Here is a 25,508-nt window from a genome sequence, read left to right as displayed (position 1 = left end):
CACACATTCACACGCCAATGGAGGCAGCTGTTACGGAAGGTGGCCGTCCCCAAGGTGTTTAACGGGCCTCAAAGGCCACAGCCACCTCTGATTTAGAGCAACATAATGCTCCCGCCTGCGTTCACCATCATGATTAATGCCCAGATTTTTTTCTTCAGCTCTTAAAAAAAAAAAACGACCTCTAAACTTCTCCTTGGTTTTTGGCCAACGTGTTAATTTAGAGTGCTGCCGTCTGATTGATCAAATGCCAAATATTCACTCGGTCACACATCTGACACATGGAGGTCTAAAGCCTGTGACATTTAAGGTCTCGCGTTTGCATGTATGTTTCAGTAAAGTTTCACGTTTACACTGACAATGTCGTTTTCAAGTTTTAATGAAACCAAACTCATTTCAATAAGTTGCTTTTCAGTGGCTCCAAGCACCGTTGTTGTGTAAACAGACATCGGAATGCCACAAAGGTTTGATGTTTTCATGATCTTACTGTTGATTGTCTTTTTTTCACTTCAACAAGCAGCATGTGTGTTGAGTAGACTTCTGAACTGAATTTCCGTCATCGGGACCAGTAAAGTTGTTTTAGTCTGACAAGATAGTATGAACATAGCTGCATTATTGAAGGGCTGTTGTGTCGCAATAGCAGAGCTGTGAATCAGTCTGATGTCTGATACAGTCACATAGTTCAACAGAAGTGATATTGGAGAAAGTGCTCTTAATCAACGTGTTAAGGCTTCTTGAACAAAACATTATCGATGAATTGACGACAAAAAGATGCAGCAACAAAACAACTAACAAACAACAGCAGAAAGCTCTTGCCATGGTGACCTAATGGTTTTAATAAGACAGTTATTGTGTTAATGCTACTTGCAGTGGAACATCATTCATCTTTGTGTAAGGATTTTATTTAAGACCATCGGGTCTCACTGACACCTGATTTATTGAAATGCACAAAGAAACGGTCTTTTGAAGAACAGGAGATTTTTAATTGGCATGGTGCTCAGGCATGTCGTTTGCATGTTCTCCTTGTGCATGCACAGGGTTTTCTCCAGTTTTCTTCCCCAACTAACTTGCCATGGGTGTGATTTTGAGTGTGTGTGTTGTGCATTGTGGTGGACTGGGCGCTTGACTGGGGTCATGGTGTACCCCGCCTTTTTCTCCATAATTAGAATAGACTCTAGAAACTGGATACAGTGGAAAAGCTGGATGAATAGATGATGTTCAGGCATATTGGATATTTAGTAACAAGGGCTGCAGTTTGTTTTCGTTGCCCCAGAGCCAGGAGTTTTACATGTTTAGTTATAATTTGGAATCGCAAATGAACTTCGAGCTTCGGATGGAAATGAAAGGCCGCTGGCTCCGAAGCAGCTCATTAACCACACGGAGGTGAGAGGAACCGTCATCGCACCAAGCGAATCTCCATCCTCAATTTGAGTCAGCCGCTATGAGTTAATGCCGGCTATTCAGGTGACATTCTCAGTTGAAGTCTCACAAGAAGCGAGGACCCGTTCAGAGCTGCTCGCAGCTTTAACGTAAGGTTGAATTTTAACTTTGTTTTCATTTGGTTTATCTTTCTTAAAAGTGTTTACTTGCTTTTTAAACTCGCATTTGAATGTGCTTCAGCCATTTCATTGTAAATGGAAAGGTTTTCCAAAATATGCGAAAGCAAAACTCTTCAGACATGAAAATGTCATGTAACCAGGGTCGAAGCCTTAGTGTTCCCCTCACGCTCCTTTATTTCTATGACTTTCCTGTTTATTGTCATATGACTTCACTTTTAACTCCTTCCACTCATTGCTGGCTATTTACCTATTTATAGTTAACAAGGTAGTGGACTTTTGTTCAGGTTAATTTGAAAAGCTTTTCTTATTTTTTTGCCTTTTTAAAATTTCAGACGAAATTTTGTGTGCCTGCCTCTCCTTTGATCTGAGTCTCTCCATGGCAACAGATGCCGACCTGCTTTGCTCTGCTCCATGAGGTGCCTCTCCTATCTACTTTGTATAGGACATTTTCCACAGTTTTTTTGTGATTTATTTGGAAACGGTTAGCCGAATCGTTGACAGCAACAGTGATAGCAACCTATTCCCAAATGTTCTGCACGTTTTGATTTGCTTGCTGTGTTCGTGTTCCCAACGGTGCGGGACTCGTTACGAGCCCCAATAAAATGGCAGGAAAAATAATAATATGATTAAACGGTCACCTTGGATAGCAATCTTTGTGCCTTGCAACTAAGCCAGGTAAAAAAATTAACATACAAAGTAGGACAAAAGCAAAAAACTACATTGTTTACCCAAGTTTAACCTGTACATGTTGTATAAACTGTGAAAATAGCTGTGCTATACAGTTCTGTTAAAATCCAAACCTGCAAATTCAGTTTTAATTAACTGAACTGCTGAATTAAAGCTAAAATAATATGTAGTGTGTTAAAAATCTATAGTCAGTTTGGCCTGTTTTTCCTTCAACGCTGCAAATAAATCCTTCCAAAAAGCTGCAGAAGCTCAGTCATATCATTGTTTAGTCTGCATCTGAGCGCGATTGATAGCTTTCACACTGTTAACACTAAGCTGAGAGTAACCAGCGGTTTAGGTGACCGACGTCCCCTTAAAGTGAAAAGCTTCTAAACGCCCTGTGCCACATGGGTTATGCACTGTGTGTGTGTGTGTGTGTTTGTGTCAGCGAGTGTTTCTGCGTCTGCGAGCACGACATCAAAAAGTAAGCAGCTTATATTGTTTCAGTAAATCTGAAATTATGGACACTCTGTGGGAGTACTTGTAGCTGCTATGCCAAATTTACAGCTTTGCACGACGCAGTAACGGATACAGTAGGGGGTGAAAACTACTATTTCCACATGAGGAATAACAATAATTAGAGAGAAATATACAGAGAGGCAGCAGCAGAGCAAAGAGGGATCCGTGTTGAGAGAGGAGCGCAGTGTTACTGTAATTATAAGTCGTGAAAGCCGGTGCTTTTTTGCAGCCGATTCCATCTGAGCAAACACTGGCGCTGCAGTGAAACTCCAATCTCGTTGATCTAAGAATTCTAATTGAGAGAACAGCAGAAGCTCCACAGATGGTGCAACATACAAACACATTGCAGAGTAATTAGAAAAAAAGTGCTTCTTTCAGGCCCCACTCTCTTCATATTTCCTCGGGTGTTACAGGCTGTTTCCCTAAAATCTGAGGTGGATGAAGGGGATGAAAGAGAATGAGTGTGCGTGTGTTCATCAGAAAAATCACTTTGGTGAACTCGCCCGTGCCCTCTACTCATTTTCAGAATGTATCACATGTGTAACCCCATGTGTGTGCCCCCCATTTCACTCAAGAAAACAGTGTTTCCTAATCTCTTTTGTTCCATTTCGACTCTGTTTCCGTCATTTCATGCACCTCTGTGGTTGTTTCCGTCTCCGTCCCAATATTGTGAGTCTGTTTGTGTCTATTTGAATCTTGTCATCATTTTACGTCTTTACTATTTTATGTTTTGTCTCTTTACTTGCTTTGGTACGTTGTGGATATTTTAGCTCTTTGTGATTATTTTTTGCTTGTTTATAGTAATTTATAGCTGATTTAGTGTCTCATCGCTTCCATTTGTTGCAGTTTATTGATATTTGTGATCATTTTGTATAATTTTTTGTACTGTTTTTCCACTTTAAATTTTGTTACATCAGCTTTTGCCATCATTTAGCATTTATGTGTGGCTGTTTGATCCATCTTTAGAGACTTCTTTGTCCTTTCATGGTTGCAGCGTCGATTTTACCACATTTTATATCAAATGGCAAATGGCAAATATATCAATTTACCTGCGTGAGAGAGCTAAAAGTTATTGTGATGGAAAGTTCTGCAAGTTAAAAAGCAGAAATGTTTTTCTCAACTTCATTGTTTAGGCTGCTGGCAAAGACTGTCATCCCAACAGATGTTCAACATCACTTTGCAGACGGCTTTCATGCATAATGCAATGCAGCGTGGTATCAAATCATCACAAAAATCAATTGTATTGAATTGCCTTTTTTTTTCCTCATGTCTACCCCTCACTTCTAACCCTGACCTTGGGCAACCAACTTTTACTGCACCCTAATGCTCTATTAATTTAGCTGTAATTACCCCTCATGCAGCGGGGAGTATGAGCAGAGCAGCTTGGAACAGACAGAGAAACACTGGGAGGGTTGGAGGGTGGGAGGGTGGGAGGGTGGGAGCGCGGGGTGGGACGGTGGAGACGAATGGCAGAGGACTCCCTCTGGCTGCATTCCGCTTTTGGAAAGAGGCGCCAACTGTAGGTCTGACGAGGAAGGCAGAGGGAGCGGAGGGAGGACAGGAACAGGAGTCAATTGGGCTTTGATTTGTGGACCAGAAGCAAAGGTGGACGATAAAGCAGAACGAGACAGAATAACTACTGCGAGGGAGGCAAACTTAGCCAGCTAAATGAGTGTGTGGTGCTTTTCGTGACATCAAAAGAGCTGGAGAAGAGGGAAAGCAGTGAGAGTAATGCATGTCTATATGCATAAGCACCTGTTTGCTTTGGCCCATTATAATGTTAGTCTATAAAACATTATGTACTAAATAGACATTATGATACAATACGTAAGCAATATGTGGATATTATGTTAAAAACAAAAAAACAAAAAAAAAAACAAGACATGCACATTCGATATATAATGATGAAGCAACATTTACACAGCAATGATTTCAAGTGAAAACGCAAATCTTATGTTGCGTTACGGGTGTCCGTTTACACGACAACAGTGCTTGGTGCCAGTGAAAATGCAACTTTTTGAAAACAGCCCCCAAGCTGGAACTTTCCGGAAACGCTCGGGCTCGGTCCCGAGTAGACGGCGCGGCGCTACTACTGCACATGCGCATCATGGCCATACTAAATAGTTCTTGTGCACATGCACGAGTAGATAGATGTAATAAGAGACTCGAGTTGTGGTAAGTCCGGGCACAGAGATGTGGACAAAGCAAATGTTTGACCATGTGTTAGATCAATGCAATTCAAACCGCTGCCTTTTGATGACCGGACGTCATGTCAATCCTGCATACTTAACTTGCTTCAAAGCATTTAAGCTGATGCGATATTCTCCAGAATGTGTATCTCGATGAAGTTTGCTGAGTTTCTCTCTTGCCTCAGATTTGTAGTGACACACACAAACAACTGGCAGTTGCCCAGTTTAACAGGCTTCCAGTGCTGGCCAAATTTCTAAGGCTGGCTACATTTGTTATTTAGGGGGGAAAGCTGTTGCTCACTTCACTTTCAGAGTTTAGTTGGGATATGATTCATAGTGCCACTGTTGGCTGAAAATCTGCATGTCGACAGTGTTGACTTCTTAGCACCAGTATTTAACTTTCTGTCTGCAGAATACATTTTAAAGGAATAGTTTGAATTATAGGAAGGCAGGTTATATGAGGCACACAATAACAGTTCTGCATGTACGGTGCAGTGGATGGAGGTTTTATACAATGTGAGATTGCAGAAGTAGGTACCCCCATTAAAGTAAATATATTACTGCGAGACACAAGGACTGGTGGGCTATAGAGGGCAGGCAGGGCTTTATTTGTCTTAATATCTAAAACTTTAGTCCTGAAGGCCACCTATGCAGTTTCTGAAACTATAGAATTATTTCATCAGTTAAGAAGTTTTCTGTATTCTTTACAACTGGAGGCTGTAAACACAGTAATTTCGCTTGAAGAAAGTGCATCAAACTTTTCAGTTAATACAAATGAGAAATTAATATCAATCTTTTATATTATTCACCATCTCGATTACAGATCCCAGCACATTTGTGTTGTGTTAGTTGAAAACATACTGACGAATGTGTTCGATTCAACAGTACATTCAATACTGTACACAGACAATGGGGCTTTTCGTAAGATAAAGAGCAATTTTAAAAAAAGGGACAAATTCACTTATTACAAGTATATGAAAATGTCAGGACAAAACTCTGGAAAGAAGCCAGTTATTGTGCTTTGAGCTTTGGTTTCCATGGTGAAGCTCGCTAGCCTGTGGGTTAGGGTACAAGCGAACCCGCACAGACCAGCGCTCCTGAATCGGTTTCTTGCCACTGCAGATTCGCGTGAAAACAACAAACCATTGGGTGACCATCCTCACTGAGACCTGGCTGTTAAATGGCATCCCCGATGCCGTTATGGAGTTGGCCAACACCATATTAGTGCTGGGCATATTGATTCTGTGTTATCAATACAATGATACTAAAGTGCTATTAATTTGAGAACCAAATAGACATGCAGAAAACTGAACTAATCCATTCACATCATGTGACCAGAGGTGTTGCAACTCCAGATGACTTTTTTCAGGCTGCTGACACTTCTGTCCTAAACGAAGGCGAGGCTGACAGAAAGAGGAGTGTGGTGTGTACATATTTGACCGTAATCTCTTTACCAGGAGACACTATTCGAGGGAGAATACGATATATAGCTGAAACTGACCTATTTTTCAACAGATAATTCCCAAAGTGGTCGGTATTCCAAAACTGTCTTTTCTTCCATGTGGCTGTGGGGCTGCAGCTGGCTGCATGAGCTGTCACTCCACAGAGGAAATTAGATTGTGCTTTAATGTTAAAAAAAAAAAAAAGCAAACAACCACAACAAAAACACAGAAAAGGCAGAGTTGAGAAAATGATTCGAGTCATCTCTACTTTTGGTGCAGGGAGAGAAAAGGAATCATTGTTATGCAGGAAAGACTGCGTTGGACAACCCAGCCAACAGAGGGACTTGATAAGCGCTGCACAAGAGTCTCCGAAAAGCTAAATGTTTGATGGGGTACTGGTGCAAATTTGGTGGGGTAGATGTGGAGGAGCTCTGTCGGCTTTATATTTAAAAAAAAAAAAAAAGGAAATGCTACAAATGACCTGAAAGCTTCCAGCAGAGACTTTAAGAACAGATGGGACGGGCTGATTGATTCACTTGGGGATGACTTGCCCAACACATACCAAGTTGAGGATCAGCTCAGCAGCTCTCGTACAAAAAGAAAGAAATCTCTTCCTCTCGTTCAGTGGAAATGGACATGAGTCCCATGCGGCTGCTGATTTTCAGTCATTGCTGAGACAACTGTTCTCTCACTCTCTCCCTCCTCTTTGTATCATCCTCCTGTTCTACACATATTACATCTTGCCTTCTATTTCCTGGACACTTCCACCTGTCCATCATCAGGTCCTTCATTTGTCATTTTGATTGTACTGTAACACCCCTGTACTATTTTACTTTTCTTTCATTATGCCTCTTGTCCTCCCCTCCCCTCCTCCTCCTACCTCTCTGCCTTCCTCTCCTATGATGTATTTAGCATTCAAGGCCTCTCACTGCTGCATCACAGGCGTGTTTGTTTCACTGCGCTGCAAAGAGAGAAAAAAGATGCGATTCCTCCAGGGAGGGAGTAAAAAAAAAAAAAAAAAAAAATTCAATATGCCTTCAAGCTGCAAGGAGCGATGCAGCTACACGCCGGTGGGAGCCGCAAATGCTCAAAATTGCACCTTTGCTCACGAACACGGGATGCAAATGCGAACACTCGAGACGGCACGCACGCTTCTCATTATCAAACACAACATGGACTAATTAAACCATAATGCTCATCTACTGCTAATGCACGCTGCCATTTGACTTTGAATCTTAACTGCAGTTCAGCATCCCATACAATTAACCCCCCCCCCACACACACACACACACAAACCCCACAGTCATTTACATGTCACGGCACAGATTGAGAAAATCTGTGCCGTGTGCTCAAAAAGACACAGGTCAACGAGCTAATGAAGAGCCCTTGCTCCCTTCATGTCGGAGTTAAGCACTTTAAATCCTCCATTGCTTATTAGAGGGTCGTACAAAATGCATACTAACATATTCCAATTACAAGCAAATTATCAAGACATTAAGCTCATAAGGAAGCCATGTTTGCTGAATTGGGACAAACTGGGTCATATTTGGTTGTCTTTAGATGCCTGTGCTGACACAGAGGATGCGTTTATTGTGCTTGAAGCCCCCCGGTTCTGCCTTACTGGAACACTGTCCCCCGACGGAGCCTTAACCTGCAGGGCGACTGGCGAACACACATCCAAACACACCCTCGGCACAAACACAGCCACAAACACCCCCTCAAAAAACAAAACAAACAAAAAAAATCAACCAAAACAAACACTCAGACCAACACAGAGCCGAGCTGTTGTAATTAAAAAGAACTGGGCTCTGTGGAGCAGACGGAGGCTATCTGAAGAGAAAAGGGAGGTGGGAATACTCTGCCCGTTCAGCCTAAGGGCTCCCACTAATTACTTATCATTGACAAGGAAGAGCAGGGGATCTAAAGTGGGAAATATTGTCCGAAACTGTCATCGTCCATGAAGCGTACAGTCAGCGATTCAGTTCAAGGATAACGCCAACTGACTTAGGAAATAGATCAAGATGCCATATGGTTGTGTAACTTAGAGATAATTAGTTTAGAATCTGTTCTAAATAGTGAAACAGTCAAACTGGAAATTGTGACGCCAGCTAAAGGTCAAACAGCAACACGTGGTAGGATACAGAAGAAATTATGGAAAACATTCTTCAATTGTAACGTCCAGCACATAATGTTTGAAATTCTTTGTTAAACATTTTGAAAACCATTTTCAGATGAAAATAAATAAGTAGATGAATAAATAAATAATGTGAAATGATGTGAATTATATGAAATTGGAGTCATTTCGAGGACTTCAGTCATATAGTCTGTGCTACAACAAAGAAAACTCTTAAAGTTTAAATTTAAAGGTTATTATGGCGATATTCTACTGGTCCGGCCCACTGAGGGTGAAACTGAGCCGTTTGTGGTCCCTGTATTAGCATGTATTCCGTGATATCTGGCTGTGACCAATTCTAATGGTTTTCCTGGTAAAGGGTAAAGAAATGGTTGTATAGAGAGGTTTTGTCGAAGGAACCCATTAAAACATCAGAATGGAATAAAATAATCCCCAAAAATTAAGACAAAGTGTAAAATGTTCATAACAGGATGTAATGAATTCCAACCCTCATAAACACATTTTGCATTTTACATTCTGGTTTCTCCTAACAGAACATTGGCATATGGCATCAACCAAACCCTTCATTCCAACATTGAACACTGTCATCATCATCATTTTGACTGAACAACTGTCTCCATTGACAAAAGACTCCCCAAATTCACTGAGCATGTGACACGGCAAACCAGCGGGGGAAACTGCTGCATGCTAACGTGTACGATACATCAACATCTATCCTTCCACTAGGAAAATCGCATTAGCAATTGTCGCCCCACGCAATGTTCCCCTGGTGAAACGACTTCCTGCGACTATAAAATCAGTGAGGAGATGGACAAGGGCCAATATATTGTTCTGCAGGGCTGCTTTCCGGTGACTGAGTGCGGTGCACTCTGTGAGACACATGGAGAAGACATGCAGCGCGATCTATACCCTCTTCATGACATTCTCATGAAGCACAACACCGCCTCATCACTCCTAAATGCACCCCGGGAAGTCAATCCTGCCTGTGGCCGCCAGCCATTATAACGACTCAATCAGAATTTTATTGATTTACTTCTCTTTCAATTCTCCATGAAAAGATCACCTCGACAACAAATAATTTCCACGTGGGATCATTCAAGTGTCCTGATTGTAATTTTTGGTTTATTCATTTAAAGGCAAAACAACAGATTAGATGCTTGAAGGAGGACAAATTACTTCTCCATGAAAATAACGGCTCAGAAAAGCCATTCCCAAGAAGCCCAGAATCTTCCTGCTGCCTCTAAAGGGAGGCCGAACTCAAACTCCTGCATTGTATTTTTTTTTGTTTAGGTACTTAGGTTAGTAAAAACAAGAAGAACATTCTCACGTCATATTTACACGACAACATATCGAGTGAAAATGCTACATTTTTTGTGCTTTCATTTCAGAAAAGTTTCGCCTTGGGAAGCATTTGCAAAAAGTTGCATTATCAATGGCTCCGACCACCGTTTCACTTAAAGGGAAGGGCCTACATTGCAAGGTCACACAAATAAATAGCATTTTTGGTTTGCTCACATTCTCCAGGTGACCCATTAAGAATAAAACCATGAGTAATATATCAGTTTTACATGGATCTGTGTTTTGTGTGACGCGGCACACATGTCCAATATCCTATATTCATGAGGGAAAAGTGATTCTCGGCATGAATCCGTCTGTAGATCAGCTTCCACGTGTGTGCCTGGAAGACCCTAATATTTAGTGTATTCTTTGGTACAGAACATGCCAGAAAAACATTTTTTCTCCCTCAGTCGTTATTTCGGTATCCAGTTTCATCACAAACATCAACGAAGGAGCTTTCGCTTTGCTCGCCTGTTTATTCTACAAATAACACTTGGCTTTAATCTCTTTAACTGATCCCAATCTTTTCTGCAATCAACCGAGGGTCTTGTTTTACAAGGTCACAAGCTAAAACTGGGAGGAGAAGCTGCTTTCCCAATCATCAGGCTGATACAATCTTTGCTATGACTCCATAATCGCCCTGTGAAAACTGTCAATCACCCTAAAAATATCAAATCTGACACTGAAAACATCACCTCACCTGACCTCTTTTCAGCTCAAGCACGCTCGAAGCATCTAGAGTGCAAAAAAACTCTAATTTCAGAGAACTTCTTTGCAAGAGCAAACAAAGCTCATGTTCTACTGCATGGAAACGAAGCTGAGAAGATGACAGCGGGCGCGCGCTTTCTAAAGGTAACTGTTGAGAAGGTGTTCAGCAAACAAAGGATTCGCTTTTTAGCTTCATCCCTTGCAAAGGGGTTTAGAGTTGAACTTTGGATGTTTAAATAAGAAGTTAGTCTTTCAAACCCATGTGGGTAACCGGCTCTCGAATGATGCGTTCATATATCCCATACACAGTGGTGTCAAAGTCACATTTGATTAGAAGTAGAAGGGATAAAACATGATTCCCTTCTTTGTTTGGAGAAAATTAGAAATCACAAAAAATTGAAAAAAAGAAATAGAGTGGAATAATAAAGTGGAAAGAAGAAAACATTCAGACGTGATGTTGCCATTTGACTTTGATTCATCTGGTGGGCGAACTGAAAACGATCACTTTATTTTTCTATACTCAAAAAATGTGGTCACTTTGTTTTGCGTGATCCACAAAAGATCATTAGAGAATCAACAGGATAAAGAATGTACGCACTGATATGCAGGATACGATATATACAAGTAGAATTCCCCAAACATTCGAAATATCCCAATAATCATTTCGATCAATTGCCATGAAATTAAAACAGACATCCAAATTCCCTTCAGGATGACTGGCAATAATTAGGTTGATTATTTAACTTTTCATACTGTGCCATCATCAGGCATTTGGTTCAAGGCCTAATTCCTGCAATAAACTATACACAGTGTGTTAGATTTCATTTTAAAATAACCAATAATCTGCTTAAGTGCGGCTGAACACAGCCAATTTTGGATCCTCTTCTTTTGTGACATAAATCTGACTAAATTTGGCCGACGACAGAGGGAACACAACTGCGCTTCGGTAAATCTGAGCATGCTTTCAAAGAACGTTGAAGCTGCTCAAGAGGCCTCACAAGTAATATGAAATACTTGGATTGTCTCAGAAGGATTGTGACGTTTCCTTTTTTTTTTTTTTTTTTTTACAGACAGTCTCACCTCATTACTCAGTGAAGAATGGTAAAATGACTTACACAATTAATGTCAATATATTTGAATTTATTATGCAAATTTAATTTGTCAAGAGTGAGGACTGATCCTCCTTTCAAAATATAGGGAGGAATTGTGACTGAGAGACCCATCATCTATATTGAATAAATACAACCTATCAGATCTTGAAACTGAAGAGGGGAAAAAAAGGTAACCCTATTTTCACAAAATCAAACAATTACTAACAAAAATGACTACAAACACAACATAAAGCCAATTTTGATAAAACAAAATCCAGTGGAATGTCTCCTATAGCTGTTGCATTATGTGTGTTTTTACAAACTCACCCTGGCTTTGAGTTTAGCTTCTTGCAGCGATTTCAGGGTCTCAGTGTTGTGTCTGAAAATCTTCAAAATTTACAAAAAAAATAAAAATAATAATAATAATAATTTACTTTGAACTTTTTGCAGTTTGCATGGTGGTTTTTGGCGGGCCAGATCGGAGTCTGTCCTGGATCAGTTTTGACACACTGGCTTCATGTTTGACACCCCTGCTTTAGAGCCTGTCGGACCAAGCCTCAATCGATGAGATAAGAAGAGTGAATCATGTCAGAGAAAGCCTGAAGATAATCTGAAGCCTTGTGTTCCACCAAATTGAAACTAAACAACCAGGAATGGCCTTTTCAAGAAGATCATCCAATATTAATGAAAGATCTCCTGAGAAATTACTCCAAAAAGTAGTTGAGGGTTATGGAATGGGCTTAAAATCCTAGATTACGCCTCCAGATTACGCCACCTGCGAGAAACAGCTCAGTCAATCACAGCCCTCTGACAATCTGACAACAGAGACTGCGCCTGTTTTTCCTGGAGAAGGATATTGCATATATACATTTTTGGGGGGAAGAAATTATTGTAAAATTATTGAAAAATCAAAAAAGACCACCGCTTGAACAATAGATCTAAAAATGTGCAACCGACCAACAACTTGTGCAGGTCATCACCACACATCTAAAATGATGTTGTCCTTCATTTTCCTGTGTAAGTACAACCAAAATCAACCATGGGATGCATGTTTGCATTATATAAGGTGTGTATACTGTGAGCCTATGCTATATTATGCAACTCGTTGGCGAGGCGTTGGCACAGCAGGGCCATATGCTCCGTATCTTCGTCCAGTTGGACCCAGAATAGCTCTAAACGGCGCTGATCCTCTGCCAGAGTGAGACGGAGAGCAGATCACTCAGCCAGTCAGTCAGTTACATGAAGATGGAGCGAACAGCCCGTTTATGGGGAGGCGCAGGTTTTTAGGAGCCGGTCTATGAATCACTTTTAAAACCCCCACTTAAAAAGTTGTGTGTCACTGTTCTTGTTCGGAAGAAACTGGCAGCGGAGCTCAGTTAAAAAGCCCCCCAGGTCAGTGAAGACATTTATTTCAGACACTTAACCTATGAAGAAGCCTCTCTAATACAGCTAATTAAAGACATACAACTGAACATTGTAGCCTTTGACAGAGAGCTACTAGAACAACATCCTTCGCTCAGTGGAATCCAACATGTCAAACAAACATTTTTTTTTATTTTTTTTTTTACACTGTTTTAAGCATCATATTTATGAATGAATTAATAAACAGCTGCTCACATGAATTTTGGCACGGGCCTAATTCAATTCACATGGTTATTGAAGCCATGACTGTTTTATTGTCTGGTTGAGAAGGGCACACACTGGATTTATGCCTTTCCAGACGCACGCACGGAAGTCAGTGTAAACCTCCACAAAGACGGGGTGTTCTGGATTAACATGGGTTGCAGAGGCTTAAAGAGCAGCTGATGTATGCAAATTTCAAGAGCACATTGAGAGAGAGAGAGAGCCAAACTCTCTGGCAATGAGACACGAGACCAATGCTGACATGCTATTGCTCAGCTCAGTTTCATTCATCGTAGCTACATGATCTCTGTTTCCTCAACAGACTCATTGAGTTGCACAAAGAGAGACAACCAGATCAGATAAAGGCCCACGAGCCTGCGGATAAAGCTTTGTTCAACTCCTTGTTTTTTTCTGTTCTCAGGCTTTTAGTCACGACCACAAAGTCCAGGGCCGTAGGTGATGACAGGGATGAAGACCAACTAATAAAGGGAGATTTTTGAATTAAGGAGTGGATCTGCCTTCACTGCTACATTCCAGTATTGTAAGCACATTATTGCTCCGAGTTGATCTCACCATTCCTTTTCCCACCACTTGTCAGTACATGACCACAGCTATGATTTCAGATCACACGATATGGAAGTGTACAGAAATATCATACGCTAGGGATCCACTCATAGCGATACCAGTATCTGGGATTGGGTCCGATACTGCACATATAATTGTGAACGCTCCCTGATACAACCTGGCGAGTACACCGCCACATCATGCGTCGGCAACGTCGGCTGCAGGTACACAAGAGAGCATGAGTGATGTCCACAGTTTTGTCATTCTATATACTCTTAAAGAATCTCCAAAGTAAGACAGGTAGTTAATCATGGTCTGCCAAAATATCAAGAGGAGGTGAAAGATAGTTCATATGATGCCAGCAACTTGATCAGGGGTGACATGTGGACCAACAGAGTTAACCTGATGTCGCTCATTAGTTTAAATCTTTCATGGATCCAGGAGGATTTTTACTCCGAACCATGCTACAACCTGCTACAACATAGATGTGTAGAATTCCCACAGCACATCTGTGTGAGGCTGTTTTCACACAAAATAGAAGCCAGACAATTTCCACGAGTGCAAAAAGGATAATAATAGACAATTCAATGTTCAAAATGAGACATATTAAGTTTAAACTCACACAATTACCAAAATAATTACTACTTTAAACTAGATTGGGCGAATTAGCAAAACCATGATGACTGTGGATCCAATGGGAGTTGTTTTTTTTTGTTTTGGTTTTTTTCCCCAGCATGTGCTTGAGTTTGTTGTGTCTCCTTTACTCGATAACAAGCTGTGGAGCTGCACGTCGTTAGCAGCCCTCACAGCGTGCCGCTCAGCTGAGCAGCGTTAGACAGCCTGACTGATTAGTCATATGGAAGTGTGTATTTCTGAGTGCGTGTTTATAGCTGCTGCCACACCTAATGTATCTGTTTTGCGCAATGTTCACAAAGAAAGTTCTCACAAATGAGGCCCCTTTCTATCGGAAAAGAAAAAAACAGTCATGCTCATATTTTATGGTGTTTATTCCCGCTAACACGATACATCTGAAAATAGTTATTTCAGCGCAGATTTAGGGCCCGTTTAAAGGGGAAACATTTCAAGTGCACGAGTAGATGGACAATAACAACAATGGCGGCCTCCAGAATGTCATGGCTCCCGTGATAGCAATCCAACTGTACATACAACTGTCTGTGTACTCTCCATCGTTAATGTTTATATCGTATAGTTCTCTGCATGCATGTGTGTGTGGTTTTCTCTAGAATAACAACCAACAGAGCCAACTCGTGGCCTGGCATACAAACGCCATCATTTTCATTGCTCCTGCCATTACATTGTTTTCAGAACACTGCAGTGTAAATGAGAAATTTTTCTGAAATGAAAAATGCAAAAATTATGCGATTTCACTTGAAATGTTGTGTAAATGGGGCCTTAATCATGTTTCAAGCACTTGTTGCACTTACATTTGCAGCAAGAGCGACAGAGATGATATTTGGAAAATAAATGACATGGTGTTCACTTATTGAAATGGCAGCGCTTACACTTAAAGCCTGATTTGCTACATGCAATCCAGCAATAAAAAGGTCACACAACTTAATGTTATTCAACTTGTGTCAACAAACAAAAAATACATTTGTGCCATGTATAAAAAAATTCTGAAAAGAAAAATAAATGACATACAAATGAGTTCAATAAAATTCCCTAATGAAACAGCATGCATTTTAGGATTCAACATCAGGAAGAAAGCTGTTGGTTTTCGTAGGCGTGAAGCCCTTTGATGAGCTGCTACAGTTTTTGATGACAATGGCTGGGCATATAGAGTGATACATTTGTTGTCCGTTTCAGTCAATAAACTACTTTTTTTAAATTTTAATTTCACTTACATTCCCGACTTAAAAAAACAAACCAAAACCAACAACAACAAAAAACTGTGTTTTTTAGAAGTCAACCCTTTGTTGCTTTGTCCTCCCTGCATTGCTTTCGACATAATAAATACTCCATAGTTCTGTAGAAAGATAGTCTGAGTTTGGTTCTGCAGGTCTCTTCCTGTTGAAAGGTAGTTTTTGCTCTCCACTGTTACCTATACATGCTCAAGTATACGTGTGTATATATATATATATATATACAGTTCAACTGAATTGAATTCAAACAACTTTGCAATGTGGTTAATGACACCATTTCTTGTGGTGTGGCATGGATTTAATCCTGCAAACTATCAGGTTAAACATGGAAAGAGTTCATCTTTTCTTGAACCGACACAAGCTTGCTGAACATTGCGGCATTGCCCGCTGCTGTATTTATAGCTGACGCTGGTTTTGTGAGCATATGCTTAAGTATCAGGCCTCTGAGACGTTTTGAGATGATCAGTAAATCGATCAAGTTTTTCCCGCATGCCTCATAAAAATAAAAAAAAATAAAAAACAAAGCGGGATGAGAAAGAGAAACATGCTGCAGCAGCCGGGTAACACGGCACTGACAGATTGAACAGACTCATTTTATAGGCTGATGAATTCACTTTCATTTCCCTTCACAATTACTATTAAAGTGCCGTGGAGCAGGATGCTGCTGTACAACCCTCCCCCCATCCCGTTTCAGAGGAGCAGGAACTGTGGAAAAACCTGTCATCCAGCAGGTGTGAGAGTGCGAGTTACCCAGGGAGGAAGAGCTTTATTCATTCTGCACATTCAATGAGGTGGAAACAGGACTACACTCCTTCATCTCATGACCAATAACTGACCTTTAGAGAGCTTTTCCCCCGGAAATTACCTAAATACATAAAGTAAAGGTGAGACTGCCAACAATAACAAGCTGTACCTCTGGAATAAAAGACCAAAATGCAAAGTAACAGCATAACATCAGCCAAAATCTCAGCAGCACCAGCAGGTATAAAGATTTATTCAAAGCCTTTGCATTACCATCTCTTTAAAATATCTACTTTTTAGATTGAAACATTTGGGCGTTTTGAGTCATTCTGAGTCTCACCTAAAGCTGAATGTGTACAACTGCCTTTTCACATGCAAGCACATGCTATAAACCAGATACTGCATTTATGTGGCGCTCCCAGTCGGTGTGCCTTGTTAAATCAAGATTAACTTAATGGAGATACAGTGTGGCTTTAGCTTCTAATGTTCTGCTGCCCTGCAATTATTATGATTTCTAAATGCCAACCATCGAGTGATACAGTGCTGTAATAATCTCCAGCACAGTCTCCAGTCTGTAATGTACAGATAATGGCCTAGCCTTGGATATAAGTGAGTATCTGGAGGTCTAATTAAAATTGCATGACCCAAGGACTTGTCTTTCAGTAAAGTTTTCTCAGTCTTGGTGGAAGGTTTAGTGGGTGCAGCAAAGCAGAAGCAATTTGTAAAGTCAGATTATATGCAGATGATACGACCTATGTCATTATTCTAGAAATGTCACTTAAAAGACAATCACAAAGATATTAATTCTTTGTGCCCTTTTATTTCAAGTGAAACAGTGCCATTTTCAGCCCAAAAGAAACCCAATAACAAATGTGTTCACAACAAAACCCTTACCTTTATAAAAAACATTTTTACTTCTCCACAATGATTTATACATAAATATACATGCAAACAAGTTCACACACAGCCCCGAGCTAAAACTAAGTGCTGTAATTGCTAACAAAACCTGAGAGACCCGACACCATCTGACCAGAGAAGGTGATGATGAGAGAAATGAAAAGAAATGAGCGTGCGGACAGAAAGACAAACACATACCCGTTGCACACTCAGACTAACATGCAAAGACAGCATGTTTGCATGCTGATGAATAGCTCGAGGGTGCAAACTGCTCAAATGTCGAACAACTCTGCCACTTCGTTGCCGGGGGAGTAAAGTGTTTTGCTGGCTGTCGCCAAGTGCAGCGCACCTCACATCTATTTGTCATTTGGGACAACATCAACTGGAGCCATTGTGGGAGCTTAAGCTGATTTAACGCGACAGATACACAAGGCCAGCTTATCCATCACAGTGGGAGTGGTCGGCACTCACCGACTCCCAAATTACCACCCTATTTGCTTGCCCTGCCCGCCACACCAAACCCTGCTATCACCTGCTGATCTATCGCTTGCCGAGAAAGCCAAACAAGGTGTCATCTTGCCCGGACAAATAGGCAACAACAGGCTTGAGGGTAGGTAGTAATCCTTCTCACAAGCTTCAACCGTGTGGTGCGAGGGAATTCATTTTATTGTGCCCACAAGCTACTGTAAGAGCTGTACTCCTGCGCTCATATATTATATTTCTTTCTTTTTCCTCTGCAAAAAACATCTTCTCTTCTTGCCCTCTTTTCTCACAGGTGCCTTTGAACAGAGTCACAAGGTACAAAAGTGAACGAGTTGGCCCGCTGGGAGGGCAAAAAGAAACACTCAAATGATGTGGTTTCCTGACCTCAGGTTGGATTTGCTGGATTTTGCAAACACGGTGGAGCAAAGAAAGGGAACAGCATATTTTAGGAAGTTTCACGGCATTTACCAACTCCAACCTCACCTTGCTGAGCTGGCTGGCCGGCGAGCCGCTGTTGTTGACAGTGTGGCATTTGAAGTTGAGCAACGATTCCCCAGCGGCTTCCTTGTCGAGGCGAGAATGGCCGCCGGTGAGGGGCGAAGCGGCAAACGATGCCGAGGGGCGCTGGAGAGCTGTGCAGGACAAACCCAGGAAGTTTGATGGCCGAATCAGAAAGGCCTCCAGAGCGATGTTGGCAGAAACCTGAGGGGGGAACCACGAGACGAGGGAAAGTTTAGACCTCGAACAAAAAATGCACAATGAGTGAGTTGTTCATCCCTTTTCACCAAGACAAGCTTCAATGTTTACGATGGTGTTACTGGGAAGCTCGGGTTACAAATCTATGAATTTGGCCTGGCATACATGACAACGTTCTCGAGTGAAAAACACAAAACCTTTGTCGCGATTTGGGTGTCCATTTACATGACAACCGTGCTCGTTTAAAAATCTAACTTTTGTGAAAAAGGCTCCCAAGGAGGAATTTTTTGAAATTGCAACTCTCTGTTGAAACGGGAGAAAACGCAACTTTTAGGAAATGCATGCGCACTCTGGCTGTGGTAAACAGTTCGTCTGCACATCCACCAGTAGAAGGACAATAACGAGAATGGCGACTTCCAGAGTGGCATGACTCCTGGTGCATATTCTCCTGACACTTGGTAGTTTTATAGTTCAGAGTCACCCGGAATAGTTAAAATGACGTCGCCAACACTGGTTAGAGCTGCTTCAGTTCAGAAAACCTCCAGATATTAAGTGTAAATGTACCATATTTTACAGCTTTTTGCTTAGTCGTTCCCAAATGACCGTGGACTTTCTCTCCAATCTCTGAAACATCACAGTGATGCCACACACTGATGGACACACCAACATGCAGAGGAGGTGCATTTCCCCTGCAGTACATTCTAGAAAAAGTCTCATTATCATTATATTTGACATATGCAAATCTGGCTTTGGCCACCTCAGATCTCGATGTTTGTTGTCCTTTACAATGGTATATTTTTCTTGCTCAACCTGAAACCCTTTACATGTTGTTTTTTTCACACTTCTTAATATTCTTCAAAGACCTCTCTCACCAACTTTCTCCTCTGGTGTTTTTGGAAGCATTTGGGATAATAATTCAGAGGTCTGGGCATAGACACAGATGAGTTTGCTATTTTGTTTGAGAAACAAGTCAATTTGACATAAAGCGTGCGTGCATGTGTGCGTGCGTTAAGCCTGATTTCTTTTTTTTTCTATGTGAGACCTTTTTTTTTTTTCTTCTTTAATAGATTGGAGTATTTCTGAAATAAAAATGTCCAATTGTACAAAACGTACCTTTGCATTTAATATACGCCACCCTAAACTCAGTATTTAAAAATCAGGAGTAGAATCAGTTCTGGCCTGCTCTGTCTATCAGTCATTTAGCCAAGGCTTTCATTTCCAGTGGCAGCAGAATGGAGGAAAAAAAAAATAGACAAAAGTGAGAAGAAACAAAAAAAAAAAAAGGAAGCAATTTATCCTCCTCTTGCTTTATTCTACTTATCTGCACGAGCCAAATTAACTTCTCATTATTCTAAGCTGCGAGAAAAAAGGTGAAGCTCGGGGACATTCAGCGAGATAATCAACCTTTTGCCCTGATTGAGTGTGGCCTTGTGTGTGTCGCGTCACACTTCAGTAGTACCTTGGAAATGACCTGGTGTTCTCCGGTCAGTGCCAGGTCAGCAATGCGCTCCACGCACTGCACGATTCGAGTGCACGCCCTGGCCTCGTTCTGGGCCATCCACAGGATGTGCTCCTCCACCAGCATCATGTTACTGGCGATGTCTGATATGTAGTCGCCCAGCTAAGGAGAAAGCACAAGCAGAGGTTGTTGGCAAATGGAAATATGATCGCCACAAAAAAGCGTTATGTAGGAGGTAGACACACGTGCAGGGAGGCAGACTCATCATGCGCATCAATCATATCCACAACAACGGGCACATTTATAATCTCCAGTCAGAATTGTGAGGGAGGCAATGGTGGCTTCATTCATTATAGGGAGATTTAATTTAGATAAGCAGCTCCAATGGGGTATAATCGCTTCCTTGGGATGGCAGTTCGCTATTTACTTACTGTACTTTTCATTGTTGCTTCATTTGACTGTTCTTTAATGGATGAATGAGGGTGGTCTCGTCAGCATTGTCTGAGGAATGATAAAACTGTAAGTATCGCCTAATAATATCTCCTCCCGAGTGACCCATGATGAGTAATTGCACAAGCGAGAGCTAATATTGATTCTTTTCACTGACTGAGCTCGACACCCTTCGCCTTGCACAGCCTGACCTTCAGCGTGACGTAAAGTTAGGGGAGGGGAAGCACTCTCCTCGCCATCTCCTCACCACTGGAGTTCACTCAAGGTAAAGAGAAAAAAAAAAGAAAGAATACGACTTGTCCAAAAAGAGATGCATCTTCAGAGCCACAGTTTCCATTCAGGGTGACTGCGCCGCCATTCGCAAGAGGAAATCATATGAGGTGAGAAGCTGAGCTGTCTGGAATCGATTGAAGTCGGAGGGACAGCATGTTGTCATGTTTTTTGATTTAGCATCTTCCAGAAGTTCGGGGTTTTTGAAAAGCTGTTGTCAACTCTACATTAGTCAGTCAACCAAACCTCTTGGGTCCGATCAACTTACATTGTGTACATTTGGAAATGAGTGTAAACTTGATATCAATGTAGAAATGAGAGCAGTTCAATTGAAGAAGTAGTGCGAGTAAGATGATAATAATTCTTTGTGTGTCAGTTTTATCTTGGGGACTATTTTCTGTCAGTGGAGTAACACCTTGTATTGAAAAGAATTTGTTAGTGTTATGGTTAGGGAGTTGAGTAACAAAAATATATTGCTGTGTGAGTTTTCCCACAAAACCCAAAATGTAGTAAATTTATGGGATTAATTGATGCGACTCAGGCCAGTGTTATAATATTGAGTTGAAACTGATCTACAAATGAGAAGCACAGACGACTACATCTAACAGACAAGCAAATCAACACACAATTTAAATGAGACGTATGTTTGCCTCAAAGTCAGTATCAGAATCTGGCCTGATTGAGGTGAACTGAATAACCTGACTGGAAGGCCAAGTTACAATTCTTCTTAGTCGCTGATACTGATGCTGATTCAGTACGCTGTATTATCCCTCCCTTTTGGATTTTTACATTTTGTTTGCCATGTATGTTCATATACGTTTCATAATTCGCTGCAACAATAATTGCTCTATGATTACACAAATTAAAATCTTAACTGAAGAAGTGGCCTGGGTTCCAGAATGAACAAAATAATGGGAGGAGTTCATGGTAATAGATTAATGCAAAACATGCATTTGATATGCATTGCTTAATCAAGTATTCATATTGTATTGTATTGTATTGTAATATATTCATTATTTGTGTGAGCAGAAAATCTGGCAAGCTTAAAGCAGGATCTTCTTTTCTCAGGGTGAGAAGAAAGTGCTACTACTTTAAAGATGTAAAATACAGGATCATAAATTCACAACCGTACTCATAACAAAATTATCAAAGTAGTGGAGTATTTTTTATGATTAAATGAACACAGAAGGGAGATAATGGACGCCGACAAGCCAAAATGACGAGTCAATGGTAAAGTAAGGCCTCACTCTGTTCAGTGTATTAAAAGAGGAGCCTTTTCAACTGAAAGCGCTCCATCAAATCTGACTGACACATATATTTTTAGATTTGCTGTGGATCATGCTTTCTGAGGATATAATTAACTCTGAAGTCCACTGAGATTAAATGCCCAAATGTTGGCTGAGTAATCCTAGAATGAAAGCTCTTCTCATAACTCCAGAACACATCAAAGAGAGCATGCTGGTTTTGGCTTTCTAGTATCCAATTGATCCAGTGGAAGTTTTCTAACTAAAGATGTCCCACTGTGAGAAACACGAACATCAGTCTGTATCGACAGCATCTGTGATGAATTCCGAGCCGTATGTAATAGTTAGATTACATTTACCAAAGCGTTCTGCATGTCGATACTTCATCTGGGCTGTTTTGTTGTTCTCGTTGTCACAAATTCATTAAACTGTTTCTTTCCGGAACAGTTGAGATGCCAAAGTTCTGCGAGAGTGATTGTAGTTGAATACTTTAATAACAGATGATTAACTCAGATCAAAACAATACGTGTGCACTACCATTTGATATCCTGCTAACTGATGTAACTCCAGCTCAAGGTAAAGCGTAAATGGGTTATTAGACTGACCCGCAGAGTGCTGACACAGAAACACACCAATAATATAGATATGTGCATATTATTAAGACGTGCTAATTATCCATCCATCGATCAACTTTTCAAAGAAGTAACCAGTAACTGGATTTAAAGTAGTATTTGAGGTGGAAAGTAACAAATGTGTTGAGCTGTGTAAAGCTTTCAGTCAGACCCTGTTAACGCGACAACAATTCAGGTAAAAACAAATCGTTTTTATGATTTTGTTTCAGAAAGGTTTTGCATTTACATGACGTTTTGAAAACGATGTCCATTTACATGGATACGGCAGAAATGCTGAAAACAACGTTGGTTAACACGTCAGGCCACGAGTTAGCGCCGTTTGTTTTTTGTTTTGAAACTAAACACATGCGCACCGAGAACAATGCGCTATAAAAATTAACAATGGCGAGTACACAGGCATTCGTATGGACAGAAGGCCAATGTTGGGATTATTATTACGGTGACTGTCAACTATAAAACTACGCAGGAGTCCCAGGAGGATATGGACTGGGAGCCATGACACTCTGGTTATTGTTAATGTTCATTTGCTCGCACATGTGCAGAAGAACTGTTGACTACGGCCGCCGTGCGCATGCTCAGCCACAGCGTTTCTGAAAAGTTGTGTTTTACACTATTTCCATGGAGACACAGCCAGAGCGTTTTCAAAAAGTTAAATTTTCAGAGGCTCCAAGCACTGTTGTCATGTAAACGGAAACCCAAAGTGGATCAAACGTTTTTTTGTTTTCACTTTAAAATGTTGTTGTGTAAACGGGGCTTTAACGTAATCGGTTAGTCATTGTTCTCTTTACTTTCCACCACACATAACCATATTTCGCAGTTTGTGCCTTCAAAATGATGACTGACTTCCACCGAAATGGATGAGAATTTAACATTAAAGAAGAAACAAAGCAAATTAGAATGTGCATGTCAGATGTTGAAGGACAAACAGGATAAAAACGACTGGACAGTACAGATGGGTTTAATTTAAAAATGGTGAAGGATGTCTGTGACAAGCAGAATTGGTTTGGACAGAAATGAAACTACGTCACAGTGATGAGGAGGCAGATTCAGAGCATTCTAATTTATGCTTTATCTTTTGGACTCAGCCAATTGAAAAGGCTTTTTAATGGCTATTTTCCATTTTCATACTTTAAAGACAATCAGAGCCATTACTTTTTTTTTTTTTTATTAAACTTGAGTAAAAGTGCTGAAGTTCTTATTTTAAAAAAAGGATGCATGTGCTTTTGCCAACTCTGGTTGTTATGTGCGTGTGACTGATACTGAATGTTGCATTGTGTTGGCTCACTCGCAGGATAGCGACAAAATACATATAATGTCGTCGTCTCATCCCATTTTATACTCTGCCTTGCCTTCTTTTGTCCTCCTACTTTTTTGTGTTCAAACTTTGGTGAAAGCTGAATTTTTACCCTACTAGTTTACCATCACAGATCCTGATGCACTTTTCATGTGAAGGCTGGAAAGTAGACCAAGATGCCAGTAAACAAATTATAGCATCATCATTGTCATAGATAGTTTTAGAATAATTACAAATTACACTTTATGTATGTTTATTTATTTTGTATATGTTCTGTAATGCCTGGAAGGAATAATAAAATATATATATATATGGGCTTATATTATAAGTAAATAAACAGCATGTTGCTCTACAATGTATGATGTTTTTGTTTAGTTTGACACTAGTCAATTGAAATAATATAAATAAATCATAAGGTTCTGCCATCTGCCCAGCGCACTGTTAAAGCCTCCCACCACCTCCACCACCGCCAGCAGAACCAAAACAATTCAAAGTTAGTATTCATAACCAAGACATTAGCTTAGTGACAGAATTTAAATATCTTGGAGTGGCATTAGGTCCGGCTGAAACTGGCTGAAAACAAGACAAGAATGTACCCACTTATGAAATGCTTTTACGTCTACAGGGAGGGAGGGACTGTGTTTTACTGTAGTGAGGGAGGGAGGGAGGGAGGGAGGGAATGTGTTTTACTGTAGTGAGGGAGGGAGGGAGGGAGGGAATGTGTTTTACTGTAATGAATGAGGGAGGGAGGGAGAGAATGTGTTTTATGATAACAGGTAAATGTGAATCAGATAGTTGTGTATTTCTATTTGTCTGATGTGTCTTGGTGTTGTATGTACTGTTGTTTCCTCTTTTACCCTCTGAAAAGCCCTTCCAGGGACGAGAGTTGCAAATTATTGTCGAGCTATGTATTCTATGTGCAACACATCGGATTTTATCAATGTATATTGCACTGACCCTGATAAATAAAATAAAAAATAAATAAATAAATAAATATAAAAGCATACATCTGCATGCACAATGCGAGGAGATTCTACTAATTGCTTTGATGGTTTCGTTTTTTCGCAATATAGAGCAGGCCACAATGAAAATCCAGAAAAGGTAGCCTCTTTTCGTTTTATTGCGTTTCGGTTTCATGCATTGATTGCTTACTAGCAGGTTAACTTTTCTTTTATGTTCACACTTACATCTCTCTGCTTCCCCACCAGCCTCGTCAGCCTCTCCACCAGGTGGGTCACAAAGATCACATCCATGACGTCGGTGAAGTGCGCCGCCCTGCTTGTGAAGGCTACCAACTGCTGGCCCAAAGGCTGAGCGTTGGTGGCGTTGATGGGTATCTGAAATAATAAGCAACAAGCATTTTTCCAGTAATGTCCCTGAATGAAAATGATCACACAGCCCATTGTCGCAGTTCAGCAGCATCAAACAGTGAACGCGATGAATAATGAATCCCGGTAACGCAGCCTGATGTCATTCATGTCGCTTTGTGAAGTTCCGTACATTAATGTGGAGGGGTAATCCCATGAGAAGTGCAGAATAAAGCAGCTTGTTGTCAGTCGTATTGTATTATGTATACAAAGACCTACATGAACGGATCTGCAAATACCTGCAGGCTACAGATCAAACAAT

At 40.7% G+C, this 25,508-nt stretch overlaps 1 protein-coding gene across 1 annotated transcript in view; it reads right to left on the bottom strand.

The window, feature by feature from the left end:
* Nucleotides 1-25,508, bottom strand: part of adgra1b (adhesion G protein-coupled receptor A1b) — a 229,241-nt gene that overhangs the window by 124,726 nt on the left and 79,007 nt on the right. Inside the window, exons 10-12 of the mRNA XM_080481140.1 lie at nucleotides 25,067-25,216; nucleotides 19,990-20,151; nucleotides 18,318-18,536 (exon numbers count right to left, since the gene is read on the bottom strand). Of these exons, the coding sequence (XP_080337266.1) occupies nucleotides 18,318-18,536; nucleotides 19,990-20,151; nucleotides 25,067-25,216 (531 nt within the window). The remainder of the gene's footprint in view (nucleotides 1-18,317; nucleotides 18,537-19,989; nucleotides 20,152-25,066; nucleotides 25,217-25,508) is intronic.

The sequence above is a fragment of the Lipophrys pholis genome (assembly GCF_963383615.2).
Source record: "Lipophrys pholis genome assembly, chromosome: 15".
NCBI classification, from domain to species: Eukaryota; Metazoa; Chordata; class Actinopteri; order Blenniiformes; family Blenniidae; genus Lipophrys; species Lipophrys pholis.
Note: the sequence above shows the minus strand (reverse complement) of the source record. Positions and strands in the feature narration are given on the sequence as shown.